This window comes from Rhinolophus hipposideros (assembly GCF_964194185.1).
Source record: "Rhinolophus hipposideros genome assembly, chromosome: 4".
Lineage (NCBI taxonomy): Eukaryota > Metazoa > Chordata > Mammalia > Chiroptera > Rhinolophidae > Rhinolophus > Rhinolophus hipposideros.
Genome location: NC_138050.1, coordinates 9501152 through 9516570, shown reverse-complemented (window position 1 = coordinate 9516570; position 15419 = coordinate 9501152). Strand labels below are relative to the sequence as shown.

The window sequence follows — 15419 nt, the reverse complement described above, 5'->3', positions numbered from 1 at the left end:
GTCACTACCATACTGTTTTCCAGAGCAGCTGCAACATGTTTCCATTCCCGTTAGCAATATGTGAACATTCCAGTGTCTCCACACCCTTGTCAATACTTGTTGCTGTCTGTCTTTTGTATTCTAGTACCAGTTGTTGAAAAGACTATTCTTTCCCTCATTGACTTGTCTTAGTACTCTTGTCAAAAATCAATTGACCACAAATGCAAAGCTTCATTTCTGGACTTTTAATTCTATTCCATTGGTCTATGTATCTACCCGTATGCTGTTCTCTTAATAACTGTAGCTCTGTGGTGAGTTTGGAAATTGGGAATTGTGAGTTCTCCAACATTGTTTTTTGTTTCAAGATGGTTTTGGTTGTTCAGAATCTCTTACATTTCCATATGAATGCTGGATAATTTCTGTGAGATGCAGGATCCTTCTTAAAATGGGCAGTTTTGACCTGGGGACTTCCCACTAGCCCGCCTGAAATTTTCCCAGAGCTGTGCTGAGTTGAGACTTCTTGACAGACAATGCTTCCCCACCCCCTCCTCTCACAGGTGTCACACCTGCCTACTTCCGTTTATCCTTCACAGCTATTTCCCCCAATAAATCTCCTGCACTTCTAATCCTGTCTTGAAATCTGCTTCTCAAAAGACCTGAACTGACTCAGTTTCCTAAGCCAAGTCTGTTTAATATACTTGGAAAGATGTTAGTCAACTAAGGAAGGGAAATTTCAACTTCTAGAAAATACCCCTTCTTTTAAGAGATGGGGCCTGGAATCCTCTTGATAAAGAGAGTAAGCTGTCACAGCTCTGAATGTCCCAACCTGTAGCCCTTCTACAGTCAGAGTTGAAATGGCCTTGATCACCTATAATCATTAGACATGATAATTTTTCCTTGTGGTTTAACCCAGTTTCAGTCTAGATTGTTTATTTTTCAACTACAGTTGACATACAATATTATATTAGTTGCAGGTGTACAACATGGTGATTAGACATTTATATAACTTACGAAGTGATCACCCTAAGTCTAGTACCCAAGTTTGAGTCCAGATTTATCTTATTTGCAGCCCAAAGCATCCAAACCCCTGGTGACAGTCTTTGTGTGGCCATGAGACACCCTAGCAGTGTCCTTATAAGAAATCCACCATTTGCCTCAAGTTAATTCAAGTTTGCATTCTATCATTTGCAGACATGAGAGTAAACAAATAAAATGTTTGTGTTTCTAAAAATCTTGTAGGAAGAAGATAAATTGACACAGTCATTTGCATAGCAAGAGAAAAACGAATCTTCATTCTACCTTTAGCTACCTGACAAGATTTCATCTATTTTTCATGTATTTCATTTACATTAGTCAGATGTAAAAACTGAATAAAAAGTGGTTATATAGACATTAAAAGGAAAAGGGAGGGAAGTGAGAATTATAACCATTATTATGCACTAGATACTTTTTGGAAGTTCCAATTTCATAACAAAATGGAAATGTTTCATCAGTCAAACAATACTTTTTGGAAGTTCCAATTTCATAACAAAATGGAAATGTTTCATCAGTCAAACAATTGCACTTCCAATCAAACATCTTTTGAAGCCTGTCACACATAAGGAAAGAAAAGAAACATATCTACCAGAGTCAGGTAGAAAACTGTTATGGCAAAAGATCACTTAGCAAGAACTTGCTAACCATCAGTGAAGCTTTGGAGAAGATACAGGCAAAGATGTACCCGACACTTTCTTATTCATTGAGTAAAGATGAAAGGATACCCATCCTGGGTTCAGGTTGTTCATAGCATATTGGGAAGATAGATATATTTTTTTTAATAGCTTTATTGAGATTCGCATACCATCAAATTCACATACCATAAAATTTACCAATTTAAAGTGCATAATTCAATGTTTTTAGATATGTTGCATTATTGTTTAAAAATAATAGTAAAATATTTATAATTTTTTATATTGAGTCAAAACTAGACTGCCTCTACACCTTTAGGTCATTGAAGTTTTGCCCTCTGGGAACCTCTGATCCTTCTTCCCACATGGCAACTTAAAATGTCTGCAGGAAGCTTCTTTTCTCCCAGCTCTGTCCAGTTCCTTTCATTATGCTTCACTTACTATGGCTAATACATCTCCCATTTTTGACTCTCATCCTTGGGTAGGATCTAGTTTGTTACAGTCTATTTTAGTCAAGGTTCTCCAGAGGAACAGGACCAATAGGGTGTGTGTGTGTAGAGAGAGAGAGCTTGAGAGAAAGCTTGATTGATTTGAAGAAATTGGCTCATTTGATTATGGAGGCTGGCAAGTCCAAAATTTGTAGGGTGGGCCAGCAGGCTGGGGAGGTAGGAGAGTTCTGCTGGCAGAACTCTGTCTTGCTTGGGGGAGGTCAGTCTTTTGTTCTAGTCAGGTCTTCCACTGACTGGACAAGGGTCGCCCACATTATGGAGGGCAAATTTCTTCCCTCAAACTGACCGATTTCAGTGCTGATTTCATCGAAAAACACCCTCACAGAAACACCCAATGTAGTGTTTGACCACATATCTGGGTACCATGGCCCATCCAAGTTGACACGTAAAATGAATGCTTGTAATGTCTATCTTGAGAATGGGGGGCCTAGACGACAGCAAAGTGGGCACGTGACCATAAAGCTCTGGGATTGGTGGTGGGCGTGCATGGCAGCATTTGAACTTTTCACACCCATCTGCGCAGCCCCCTCTGCTGCTTTCACATGTGGACTGGCGGGGCTCTGTGCTCCTCAAAGCAGACGACCACAAGATCACCTGTACATCACAGGCCATCCCATTGCCCTTCCTCCCATTGGGCAGCTTTCTTGGAAGAATAATCTCTACTCATTGCTCCCATTTCCTCATCTGTTATGCCTTAACTGTTTTTGTCTGGCTTCTCTCTCCACTCACCATTGCCTTAGTCCCCAAATTCCATGGGCGCCCCTGGACCTCTGTGGCACTAGACACTGTCTCTACGCCCCAATGGAAACCCTTCCCTCCTTTGACCAACACGATCCACTTCCTGTTCCGTTCATTTCAATAATTTGTAATGGCTGTGTGTCAGGCACTGCTGGGTGCCGGGGACACAGGAACGCCCAGACCTCATTCTCCTGGCTCTCTGTCTTCAGGCTCGTCCCTTTCATGGATAGAAAAGCACAGTAATATGTAGATTGCATAGGAACTCCATAAAATGTGCATTATCCATTCATTAAATTCTGCGTTGCCATAAAGTGCAAGACATAATGAAAGAGACCCACTCTAAAACAAGTGAGATATGGCCTTTCACCTGAGGGGATACGGGGTCATAAACATGTTCACAGATAAATACATTACAAAGTAGAAAGTGCCAGAGCTTTTAAAAAGATCTAATTATATGCTGTGAGTCGAGATCAAAGGAAGAAAACCTACTTTCAGTCTCAGGCAAACGACATGTGAGCGGAATCCTGGAGTGAGTGCAGGATCTGGGCATGAAGAGCAGAAGGCAGGCCATTCCAGGCAGAAGCAGCCGCAGGTGAAAGGCACACCTGTGGGAGGGGAGGTGCAAGGTACACAGGACCTGCTGGGGGCAGCCGTTAGTTTCATAGTAACCAGGCTGGCATTTTGTTTCAAATGTGCAACAGGGACCCAGTGCAGGTTTTTTGGCAGTGACGTGACATGGTGAGCAACGTGCTTTAGAAGGGTCTAAAACAGTGATGCTACCAGTTCAGGTGGCAGGAAACGGGGCTGAGTCAGAGGGCTGGAGAGAGGAGAGGAGAGAACTGGACAGCCAGGCAGAGCGAGAATCGTAGGGGATGCGATGGATGTGGGAGAGAAAGTCAGGAGACTTACTTCCTGGTTTGGGTTTTCGGTGACTGAGATGTGCGGCCTTTAACAGAAATAGGCCATTTAAAGCTACATGTGTTTGGGTGATGATGGATTCAGGGAGGAGGGAAGAGTTTTTCATGTAAAAAGGCTGGATAGCTAAACACCACCACCTGTGTTCTGTTGGTGACTAAGGGACCACTGATGAGATACACTTCTGTGAGATTACAAGGTCAAGTGTGCTGAAAGCCATCTTCCCACCCCCTTGTGCCTGGTTTCTGCAGGCAAGCAACTGTGTGTGGGGGAGGGGGGGGGAGTCGGTTAGCGTCAGCTTTCCCACATCCATGTTCTGTTCTAGGCACTGTGTCGGTGGCAACAGCCTGTTTTGGCTTCCAGATCTCTAGATCTCATTCGTGGCCGTATCCTCACGAGGCAGAAGGATCGCTCTAGAACTTCTTGTATTAGGATTAGGACACCTATCCTATTCCTGAGAGTTCCACTCTCATGACTTAATCCCCTTCCCAAAGGACCTAACCTTCTAATACCATCACCTTGGGGGTTAGGATTTAACATATGAATTTGGGGAAGACACAAACATTCAGACCGGAGCACATGTTCTGGCTTTTTATTATTTTTTTTTGTGATTTCCAAACTAAAAAGTAAAGGGACTTTGAGAACACACAGCGAGCCATACGTCAGCCAATAAAGAGCCATCTGTGATACGGACCTGGCTTCTTTAACAAACAGTCTGCAGACAATGAGAGCACTATTAGAAGCATGCCGTGCTGCACAGTTATTTACACTGCTTATCTCGCATCTTCCTAGCAGTCCTTTGTGCACATTTACGATCTTTGCTCTCAGTCCACATGCTTTTTCTCCAGCGGTAACAAATGGTTAGCCCACGTCTTGCCTCTTCTAATGTGTGTGTGTGTCTCTCCATCTTTTCTGTCCGAGCGCCTATCGTCTTGTGAAGTAGTGAGCTGAGCTGAGTGCTTCAAAACTCATCGAATAACCAGCGGTGCCCCTCACGTGGTGGCTGTCCTTTAGATGGAGACTAAGCACCTATTTATGTGCTTCATTTTCATCAACCTCTCTGAGGGTGCCTGTGCCGGAAAACGGCTCTGTGTGGTTGTGGCAGCCGTAGTACCCTGACAGGACGTCCTCCCGAGGGCCATCCCTTTCCTGAGCTAGGAATTCTAGAACGACTAGGCCTTCTTCTCCCCCGCACCCCCCACTTTGGTTTTTGTAAAACTAAGAACTCTTTCTACTAGCTAGGCATAAGCAATTTACAAGACTACATTTGAAAAGCAGCGTCGGAAGAAATCTAAACACAATTTGGTAGTAACTTTAATAATTTTTAATAAATTTAATAATTTTAATGAATCCACATTAAACCCCTCTCCCCACCCCGAGTTAAAAAGCTCAAAGTGGAGCTCTTCAGAGCAGTTTGGCCTCGGCACACGGGGAAGGATGTGATAGGCTTCGATCCTTCCTCAGGGAGGGTGTTTCCTGCCTCCCCACCACACTCGAGCCCTCACTCCTGCTCCATGCTCTTAGCCAACAGTCCCTCGACCCCTGCGATTGGTAAAGAAGAGCCAAAATGACTTTGTCCTTGAGGACTCAACATAAAAAGCCACAAAAACAGTTTTCCCCATGGACATGATGCTGCTTCTGCAATGCTTCCTGCTGAATTCCTACCTGCATTGCACATCAGCATAAGGCTTGTATTTCAGAATTAAACTAAGATCTCGACTGCGCTCCCTCCCCGTGGGCAATGCCTTCTCTCCAACTAGCCATGTAAAATATACTGGACAAGAAATGAAGGACGACAGGTCAGAAGAGGTTTCCACACCAATTCTAATGCAGACATACAGCTGGGCTTGGGACTGCTTTCCTAGGGCTGGTTTGGTCCAGCTTTCCTGGGTGTTTCTTCCATTCACCCTTCTTACAAATTCAAAAAAAAAAACACCCACTCCATATTCCCTCACAGGCCCTTTTGTGGGTTCTTCTTAAAGCGACGATGGGAGCAAACAGAGAGATTTCCATAAATCCTAAGCATTGTGAATGATAACTATATCTGACAGAGTTTTAAGAAGTTCCAGGAGACTCGGGTTCCAACCCTCCATTCCTTCCACGGTTCACAGCCGCCTGCGGGGTATTTCCTGTAGCGGCTCCTCCTTTGAACATCCTTGGACCCTTATTCCTTTTTGCCCAGATTACACTGGAGGCTTTTACTAATGTTCTGATACATCTCCGGCAACTGCCATTCGCAGAGGGAAGCAAAGATGACTAAGACATGCTCCCTGCCTCACTGAGACAGACGCGGAACGAGGAAGCGATGCTCGTGCAGCAGGAACGCTGAGTGCTCACTCTGCGGGTGACGGTGCCAGGAGGACCCCCGGGGTGTCTGCTTCAGAAGCTGGGGAACTTGGGGCGCACCAGTTACAGACTCAGGAGGATTTGGGACAGAAGGACTTTGATTTTGGATGAGTCTGCCGTGTCGCTAACATTACGGGCAACGTAGACAAACCCCTGGAACTCTGGCTCTAGAAAACGACATGCCACTTGACACCCTATGTGGCGTCTTGCTGTTCAGTGTTTGCACCACGAAAATGTATAAAACGTTCTGTTACTTTGGGGCCTCCCTGGGTCAAATGCATTTTACATGCATGCAGTAATATTTCTATGTTTCCTGGGCTTTTTATGTATTTAGCTACTTTTATATTCCTGAATCCTTTCCTATTTCATATTACAAAATGCCGAATTCTTGATTCAAATACGGGCAGGTTAGAGCCTCATGCTTCGCCAAGGTGATTACCACGCTCATTCTTTTGAGTTAATTTTCCAATTCACACCTACCGACCCACCTACCCTGGATTTCACGATTTTGCTTCAGGACTCGTTTCTCCTGGACGCGTTCCCCAACTGGCAGGCACGAAGACGCCCCATCCATATTTGATACCGCACTACTGCATGTGCTCAGATCGGCTCTCATATCGGCTCCCAAGTGCCACTCTAATGGGGACCATCGCACTCACGCCCAGATAGCGCTGTGAGGAGAAACTGTTGGAAAGCACAAGCACAGTGCCTGTGGGGTGCAGTTCACCTCAGACCTAGGGAGTACCTTGGCCTAAGGCATTTTAAGGCCTAATGGATTTAAGAAAGGCACCCGACACGTTCCTTCGTGATCTTTTCATAGATGAGATAGAGAAATGTACCTGGAGAAGGCTCACCCTTCGATCTCACTCCAAGGAGGCAGACTAAGCGATATACCCACCAGTAGGACGGTCACTGACGGCCCACCACAGCCTGGGCCAAGTCTTGCTTCCCCAGGCACTCCTTCCTAAAACCAAGTGTAGGCCATGATTTACATGAACACATAGGTGCCATCTTTACCTAATCCCCCCCCCCCCCGTCACTACTCAGTTTGTTACCAAGTTCTGTCAGTGAGTGTTCCAGAATTTCTCTCTCTCCTCTCCATCCTCCTGTCCCAACACTGCCCTAATTGGAGCCTGCGTCTTTCCTGGTCTGACGTTGTAGCATCACACCGTATTTCACTTGATTTTCTATCTGTCCACAGGCACTGGCTTCCTCAAGAACAAAGACGGTATAGGATGTAAGGCCTGTGGCCTGTGGGGGTCATGGGACCCCTCATCTCTGTCAGTGTCTAATGTGTCCCTGAGAGCCTGCAGAAAATCAGCCTGGTCGTCTGAGACGTGCATGGAATGAAGGGCAGTGGGCAAGGAGCCAAAGGAGCCCGTTCTGGGCCTGCAGCTGCCAGGGACCAGCTCTGTGACCCTGGACAAGTCCCCAAGCCTGTCTGCCTTACGAGGGACACAGTTAGGATACTCCCTGCCTTGTGATCTCGTAGGTAGTAAACATCCCATGATATAACTGTATGGCCACATTCTTTGTAAACGGGAAAACACTAAATAAACGTCAAGCACTATTGTTACTAACATTTTATGTCAACCACTTTTACCAAATCAGGCTACACCTTGAGTATTAATGCTAAAAACAACCATGTTAACATTTATTTACTCGTTATCCTCCAGTCCTATTTCTATTTGTGTTTTTTAGTGTTTACATATTCATAAGTACTTTAAATTGGATTTTTGGAAGCTGGTGGTGAAGCCTAACTACAGCAGAGAATTTTTCCCAGAGGAATTTCTGTGTGCTTATGGGTTTATTCCCATCATAAGGAAAAGCATTCATAATAAAATTATTTGCTATTATGATTTATCCAGCTGTTATTGTAAAAAGAGGCAGTGACCCCTCTGCATTCTTAGAAGTTCCTTAGAGATTTTCTTTGCTTTGATGCTTGGTCTAAATTACTAATTCTTTTAGCAATTTGTAAAGAAGGGTACAAAGAGGAGATGTTTCCAGAGCCCTTGCATATCTGAGAATGCTATTTTGCATCTCAGCCTTTCCCTCCCAAAACTTGTGTTTCATTGTCCTTTGGCTTTTAATGGTGGTGTGCAATCGCATTTTACAATTGCAGCGATTCTGGAATCATCGCAATTTTTGTTCCTTTACATGTGTGCCTGTTGTTTCTAGCTGAATGCTTTTAGCAGTGATTTCTCAGGATTGTGAAAAATGTCTTCCATAGATACTCCAAAAGAGGGCAGGTTCTATAGACAAATATGTTTGGAAACACTGGGACATACAGGCAACGCTACATGTGTTTTGTGATCAGAGGCCTGCTGATGTGCACAGTGAACCTTTAACGCTCATGTGGCATTTCCCCAATGTGTTTAATAAGGGACTCTTTTGAGGCCACAGAACACTGAGTAACATTTCCTGGGAACTGTTCTGCAAAGCCCAATTTGGGGTATGCTGGTTTAGAATTTTCCTTATATTTACATTTAAACTCTCAAAAGAAAAGGCAGACTGTGTCTAGATGAGGGTCTCTTTCCACTGTTTTGCTCATTTGTTTTGATGTGGAATGCAGGATTTTTTTTTTTTCCTTTTTTAGAAAGTGTGGTAAAATATACATAACAAAACTTACCGTTTTCTCTATTTTTAAGTGTTCAGTGGCATCAAGTACAGTCACACTGTTGGGCAATGAACAAGGATTCCCTTTTAAATCGCACACTCATTTTTTTTCTTCTCATGTCAAGCAAGTTTTATTAAATTCATTGCATAGTATGCATTCACCCGAGCACCTCCAACGTGGTACCCGCTGTCCTGAGTGCTGGGAACACACGAGGACACAAGAATTGGGTTTTTGTTACTGCTTTTGTTTCGTCCTGCCTGCTTTCCCCTCAGGAACTCGAAGGTCTGGAGGGGGTGGTCCCCTCCTCCACTTCCACGCTACCAGCTCCACCCACATGCCTCCACTCCGCATCGTGAGATGATTCCCAAGGCTGCCCTCGGTAATTTTGCACTTTTCTGCTTTGACGATGTTTTAAATCATGGCACCATATTTCAGTGTCTCTGCATCTCTTTCTTTCTTAGTTGCTCCCCATCTTCTTTTTTAGCTTGTCCTATTATTTTATTTCTGCTTGCTCTTTCTCTGTGGCTTTCTTAGATACCGTGTGTTCTCGGACCTCCCTAAGAATACCAGAGAGGGTTTCTCCATGGGCTTAACTTCCTCTGCAAAATCATTTTCCAAGTTACGCTCTTCCACATGATCTTTCCCTTCCCTTTTCCGGAAGAATGCTTGTGCCTGGGCTCCGCATAGATTTTTCTCCTTACTCGCCCTCAACTGCAAACGGACTGACAGAGACCCAGGGGTCTGTCACGGCCAGTACACCAGGGAGCTGGTTAAAGTACCGCTTGTGATTTACTTGTCACGGGCCTGCAGGTTCGTATCAATTTCTCTCGGTCCATGGCTCAGCATAGAGCTAGCATTTGTGTAGCTCGAGTTTGCCAGGGAAGACCTTTCCTCACCTTCGCTCAGATTCTGTGCATGAATGGGGTAGAGGACACAAACAGCTAAATGCCTCCTGGGGCACTGGTCTCGGGGCCCTTCCTGTTGCCAGCATCACCCCAAGCCTTGCCCTCCCTGGCCCAGCTTTGCTTTGAGTACAGAGGAGGCCACGCCTGCCCTACTTCCCGCCCCAGGATTCTCTGTGTTCACAAGTTACCTGTGTTCACACTGAGAAATCCGGTGAGAGGAGCTGGGAGAGGAATCGGGGCAGCACAGGGCTAGCGTGGGTACCGCGGGGGTGGCATGCCAGCAGCTCTGCCTTCTGGTTGGCGCTCGCTCAGTGCGAGTGTGGGAGGCAATGACGGGTCAGCCCCTCTTGCACCCAGGGGGACCCGACACGGGTGGGTCACTGACATTTCTTCATCTGGCCGCATCTGTTTCTGAGCTTGCAGAAGTTCCTCCAGGTTCTGTGAATAGGTTTCACACGTGCCCTTCGCTTTGGGGATTCTTCATCTGGCCTTTTGGCATCATCACTGGGAAGCAACAAGAGGCTGCGAGCGGATGCTATTTTAAAGTCTATCATTAAATTCTTGACTTTGAAGGTGGGAGAAACTCATTAAATCTTTTCTTTCCTATTCTGAACGCACAGGGATACAGTATGCCACTAATGGAAGGCAGATGCGTTCAGGACAAGACAGATATGGTTTAAATCCCAGTCTTTTTATTCGTCAGTTGCTGGCTCTTGGCACATCACTGATTAATTGTACTGCCCTTGTTTTTGGACATTCACAATCAAGCCAGAGGAGTGTGAGTTGAAGTCTTGTCTGTTCTGAGTCCACCCAAATGCTGTGTAAACGCTGCCTTCAATGGCAGCAGGTACTTCGGAAACCACACTTGGTTCCTTGGTCGCTGCAGCGGACTACCCCAAGTGCATCTTCAAAGCCTAGTATAGTGGTCGTAACCATTCAAAAGAACTCTTTGTGTAATCTTTCTGAAGACAGCTTCAAACAAAAATAATTCGGCTTTTAATGAAGTGTCTAATTTAACCAATTAACGGTCAGCGGAAAGCAGGGGAAAGTTCAACAGGAGAGTGGCTGCACTGAGGAAATGCCCGGACCTTAAGTTTAACAACTCTGTGCTCTAGTTTTTACTAGCTCACTGAGTAGATTTCCATATGTTCAAAAATCTGCCAAACAGGCTAAAAGCCAGCTTCATTAAAACAAATTATTTATTCCAAGTTCCATCCGTTTGAGGTTTTTCAGAAGTTATTACAGAAGTGAACACTGAACTCAGAAACGAGTGTTCACAGCTGCGGCGTTTACAACAAAGCTAATATCTACATGACCTCAGTTTGAAATATTCAAGGTGCTTCCATCATTCAGAATCCATGAGGAACGTTTCGAAGTCCAAATCCAAGTCGGAGACGAGGGCACTTACAAAGTCATCGATAGAAGGTCGCTTCTGAAGCATGCCTGCAAACAAAGCAAACGTCAGCCCACACATCCATCCCAGATGCGAGAAGGGGCAGAGACACACATTCCAGTCTCTGTAGGAGCACATCTGGCTGTCTGAAATAAGCTTGGCTCCATCACCTGACTCTGAGAACATGACAAAACGTCCTGGGCAGTGTGTGGACATTTCGGATGTCAATACTTTTTTACTATCTAATCAAAACTTAGCATAGAGATTTAGGCCCAAATATGTTTTTCAAGGGTTTTTATTTTGCAGATACACTAAATACTAGGAGTGACGTTAGAAGAATTTTTAAATTATCCTTGAGTTGATTCAGAATTTAATATGTTTGATTACCAAGTCTTATATACTTTAAAAAGCAATCAAATGTTGATTCTTTTGCAGAAATCTCCTATCAGAATCAAATTATTGGCTTTCCCCCAATTTTCTTATCCTGGAGAAATCCTAGCTTTGCAACTTACTTATTGTACAATGTGGGAGTCACTTAAAATCTCCAGTACTCAAAACTTCTCATTTAACATACAAGGTTGCTATAAAGATGAAACAAGAACATGTAGTGGAAAGCAATGAGGCACCGTGTCTAGCATATATTACTCATTTAATAAAAAGCTGAGTTGATCTCCATTCTTCACTCCAAAGAAGCCAAAGATTCAAGCAGTCAACCTTGCTGTCTCAACCTATAGTCTTGGCAGGTAATGTAACTCAAGGGTTAAATGGGGCTCTATACACAGCATGAAATTTGGGGGATGGATCCCATAAAACTAATTCCAACACTGAGACATTAAAAGATTGCCAGAGACCTCTATCATCCTCTAAATCTTTAATGTAATTCAATTAACATGTCTTGAGTATTTGCTGTGTGAAAAGGATCAGGCCAGGTCATGATCCGTGAAGGTCAAACAGGCAGTCACAACACGAGGGCAAGAGGGACACAACCACAAAAGTGAACCATGTGTAACTGGATATCCAGATGCAGGAGCAAACTGATCTTGACCCTACCAAATACATAAAAATTAATTTGAGATGAGCAAAGACCTAATTATAAAAGCCAAAACTATTAAGTGTCAAAAGGAAGTATAGAATATCCTTGTGACTTTTAGGGATGACACGGAAAGTAAAAACCATGAAAAGCTGATATATTTTATCAGAATTAAAAACTTCTACTCTTTAGAAGAAACCATTACACAAATGAATAAGGAATGACAGAATGGGAGAAAATACCCTGCACTACCAGGACTGGTATCCAGAATATATAAAGGACTCTTTCCACTCATCATCCAAATATTTTAAAATTAAAAATGGACAGAATATTTGAGCGGAACTTTCATATAAGAAGACAAAACATCATCATTATTCGGGAAAAGAAAACTAAAACCACAGTGACAGCATGACACACCCACCAGAATTGGGCAATGAGAAAGCCTGACACACCACCTGTAGGCAGAGCTGTGGGCAACCTTTCATGTCATACATCAGTGCGAAAAGGATGAAATGACCTAGCTACTTTGGAAAAATGTCTAGCAGTTTCTTACAAAACTAATAAGCACAATGCTTACCCTGTAAACCAGCAATTTTCTCCTAGATATTTACCCGAAGGAAATGAAAGCATGTCAACAAAGAAAAGGATTTTACATCCCCAAACTGGGAACAACGCAAGTTTCTATCAACAGTATATGGATAAACACATGTGGTATATTCACAAAACGAATGCCACTCAACAACAAAAGGAACCACCCACCTCCAATACAGGCAACAACATAGACGGACGGACCTCAAACACACTGCGTTGAATGCCAGAAGCCTCACACAAAGGAGTACGTACTGTTTGATTTCATTTATATAAAGTTCAGAAATGGGCCAAATTAATCTATGGTGAAAAAAAATCACAACAGTGGTTGCCTTTGAGCGTGGAGACAGCAATCAACTGAGAAGGGACATACGAAAACTTCCTGGTTTGATGTAATGTTCTGTATCTGGAAAGTGATTTGTTATAAAGATGCAAACATGTGTCAAAACTCATTAAATGGTACATTAAAGATGTGCATATTTCACTGTATACAAATTTTCACTAAAAAAGAAAATAATTGAGAGATGTCATCATAATTGAGAGGTGTGAGGTGGGGCTCTGTAAGGCTCTCCTGGAGTTTACAACTAATCGAACTACAATGACTCCACAAAGGACTCCCTGCACAACAGACAGGTAGGATGAAGAGGCCAACTACTGAATTCACCTCAAGGTGGGTGAATCGGGCGAGGGGTGGGGGGAGTTGCATAGGCGGAGCCACACGGGTGCAGGACGCAGACCTAGCTCAGTGCTCCGAGCTCGCTGCATCCCGAACTACCGCAGCTGCGGGAGAGGGAAGACCTTGGACTGCTAGGGCTCCGCTTATGGCCCACAGGGCTGAGGGGACAGCATATCATACGGCTGAACCCAACGCTCACGGCAGGGACCTTGGAGAGAAGACTGGGGGATGGGAGGCTGGATTTAAGTCCTCACTGCCGAGCAGAGAACAGAAGCCTTGGGCACTGAGACTAGCTGCCCTCTCCCTACCCTCCCAGAGCTCGCCCTGCCCCACCTGCGCGGTGCTAGAAGTGGAACAGTAGCAGTCTCAGATCAAAAGAACAGAATATTTGCTATTCTGAGAACTGTGGACCACAGACATAGATTCGCAGCCCAACTAGTTCCCGCAAAGGGCAGGGAGCTGTGGAAGCAGGACCGGCTGTGGTGGTGGTCGCTGCCATTGCTCTGGGCCACCTCTCACAACTCACACCGCCCGCCCCTGGCCCCACCTATCTGGGCGGATCCCTGCAGGAGTAAACAGAACTGCTGAAACATACGGGCTCTGAATCTGGTGAAGGAAGAGCTTTGGAACTTCAAATGCTCTCCGCATACCCACACGGATTTGACATAGGCGAACTATTAACAGAGGAGAAGCCTGTCTCCCAGGGAATCCCCCCATTGTGTGAGAAGCTGGAATAGTGCAGAGAAAACATAGCACTACCGTGTGAGAGGAAAAAGAAAGGCTGCAGTCGGAGAGAAAATAAAAATTCTACCAACCAAGTACTGAAAAACAAAAGAAAGACCTCTTCCTATCAACCTGTTGCAGAAGCCACTCCTGTAGATGTCTAGGAAGAGAAATAATAAATCAGTAATTGCCATGAATAACCAAGGCAACAAGACAGCTCAGAGAGAAAGTGAAAAGTCTCCAGAAAAGGAACTTAAAGATATGGAAATATGTGACTTAAATGACAGAGAATTCAAGATTGCAGTTCTGAAAAAACTCAACAAAATACAAGAAAACACAGAAAGGCAGTTTAATGAACTCAGAAACATAATCAAAGAACAATATGAGCATTTTACGAAAGAGATTAAAATTTTAAAGAACCAAATGGAATTTCTGGAGATTAAGAACTCAATAGAAGAAATTAAGAATGAAATAGCCATCTTAGGTAGTAGAGTTGACCACATGGAGGAAAGAATCAGTGACATTGAAGATAGAAACCTGGAAATTATACAGAAGGAAGAAGAAAGAGACTTGAGACTCAAAAGAAATGAAAGAACTCTACAAGAATTTTCTGACTCCATCAGAAAGAGCAACATAAAAATAATGGGCATACCAGAAGGAGAAGAAAGAGAGAAGGGAACAGAGAATATAATCAAACAAATTGTTGATGAGAACTTCCCAAACTTGTGGACAGAACTGGATCCTCGAATCCAAGAAGCAAATAGAACACCTAATTACCTCAATCCCAACAGGCCTTCTCCAAGACACATTGTATTGAAGCTGTCTAAAATCAATGACAAAGAAAGAATCCTCAAGGCAGCCAGGGAAAAGGAGACGGTAACCTACAAAGGAAAGCCCATTAGATTATCATCAGATTTTTCAGCAGAAACTCTACAAGCCAGGAGAGAGTGGAACCAAATATTCAAACTACTGAAAGAGAGAAATTACGAGCCAAGAATACTATATCCAGCAAAGATATCCTGTAGATATGAAGGAGGAATAAAGACCTTTCCAGACATACAGAAGCTGAGGGAATTTTCTAATACACGACCTGCACTACAAGAAATACTAAAGGAGGCTATTCGACCACCATCAACAGGGACAATTTGTGGCAACCGAAACATAAAAAGGGGGAGAGTAAAGGCCTGAACCGGAATATGGGAATGGAGAAAGTAAGCGTGCTAAAGAAAATGGAACACTCTAAATATCAAACTTTCTTTTACATAAACTTAAGGGTAACCACTCAAAAAAAATCCAGAACTGAAATATGTACTGTAATAAAAGAAGAAACAGA

General features: G+C 43.8%; 1 protein-coding gene across 2 annotated transcripts in view; it reads right to left on the bottom strand.

Annotated features, from left to right (window-relative positions):
* Window positions 1-15419, bottom strand: part of MIPEP (mitochondrial intermediate peptidase) — a 198527-nt gene that overhangs the window by 16219 nt on the left and 166889 nt on the right. Inside the window, exon 19 of one of the 2 annotated variants that reach the window (XM_081045712.1) lies at window positions 8749-11119. The exons of the other annotated variant lie outside the window; for it this stretch is intronic. Within the exon in view, the coding sequence (XP_080901838.1) occupies window positions 11022-11119 (98 nt within the window). The 3' untranslated portion in view covers window positions 8749-11021. Of the gene's footprint in view, window positions 1-8748; window positions 11120-15419 lie in introns of those variants that run through there. 2 annotated transcript variants of the gene reach the window in all.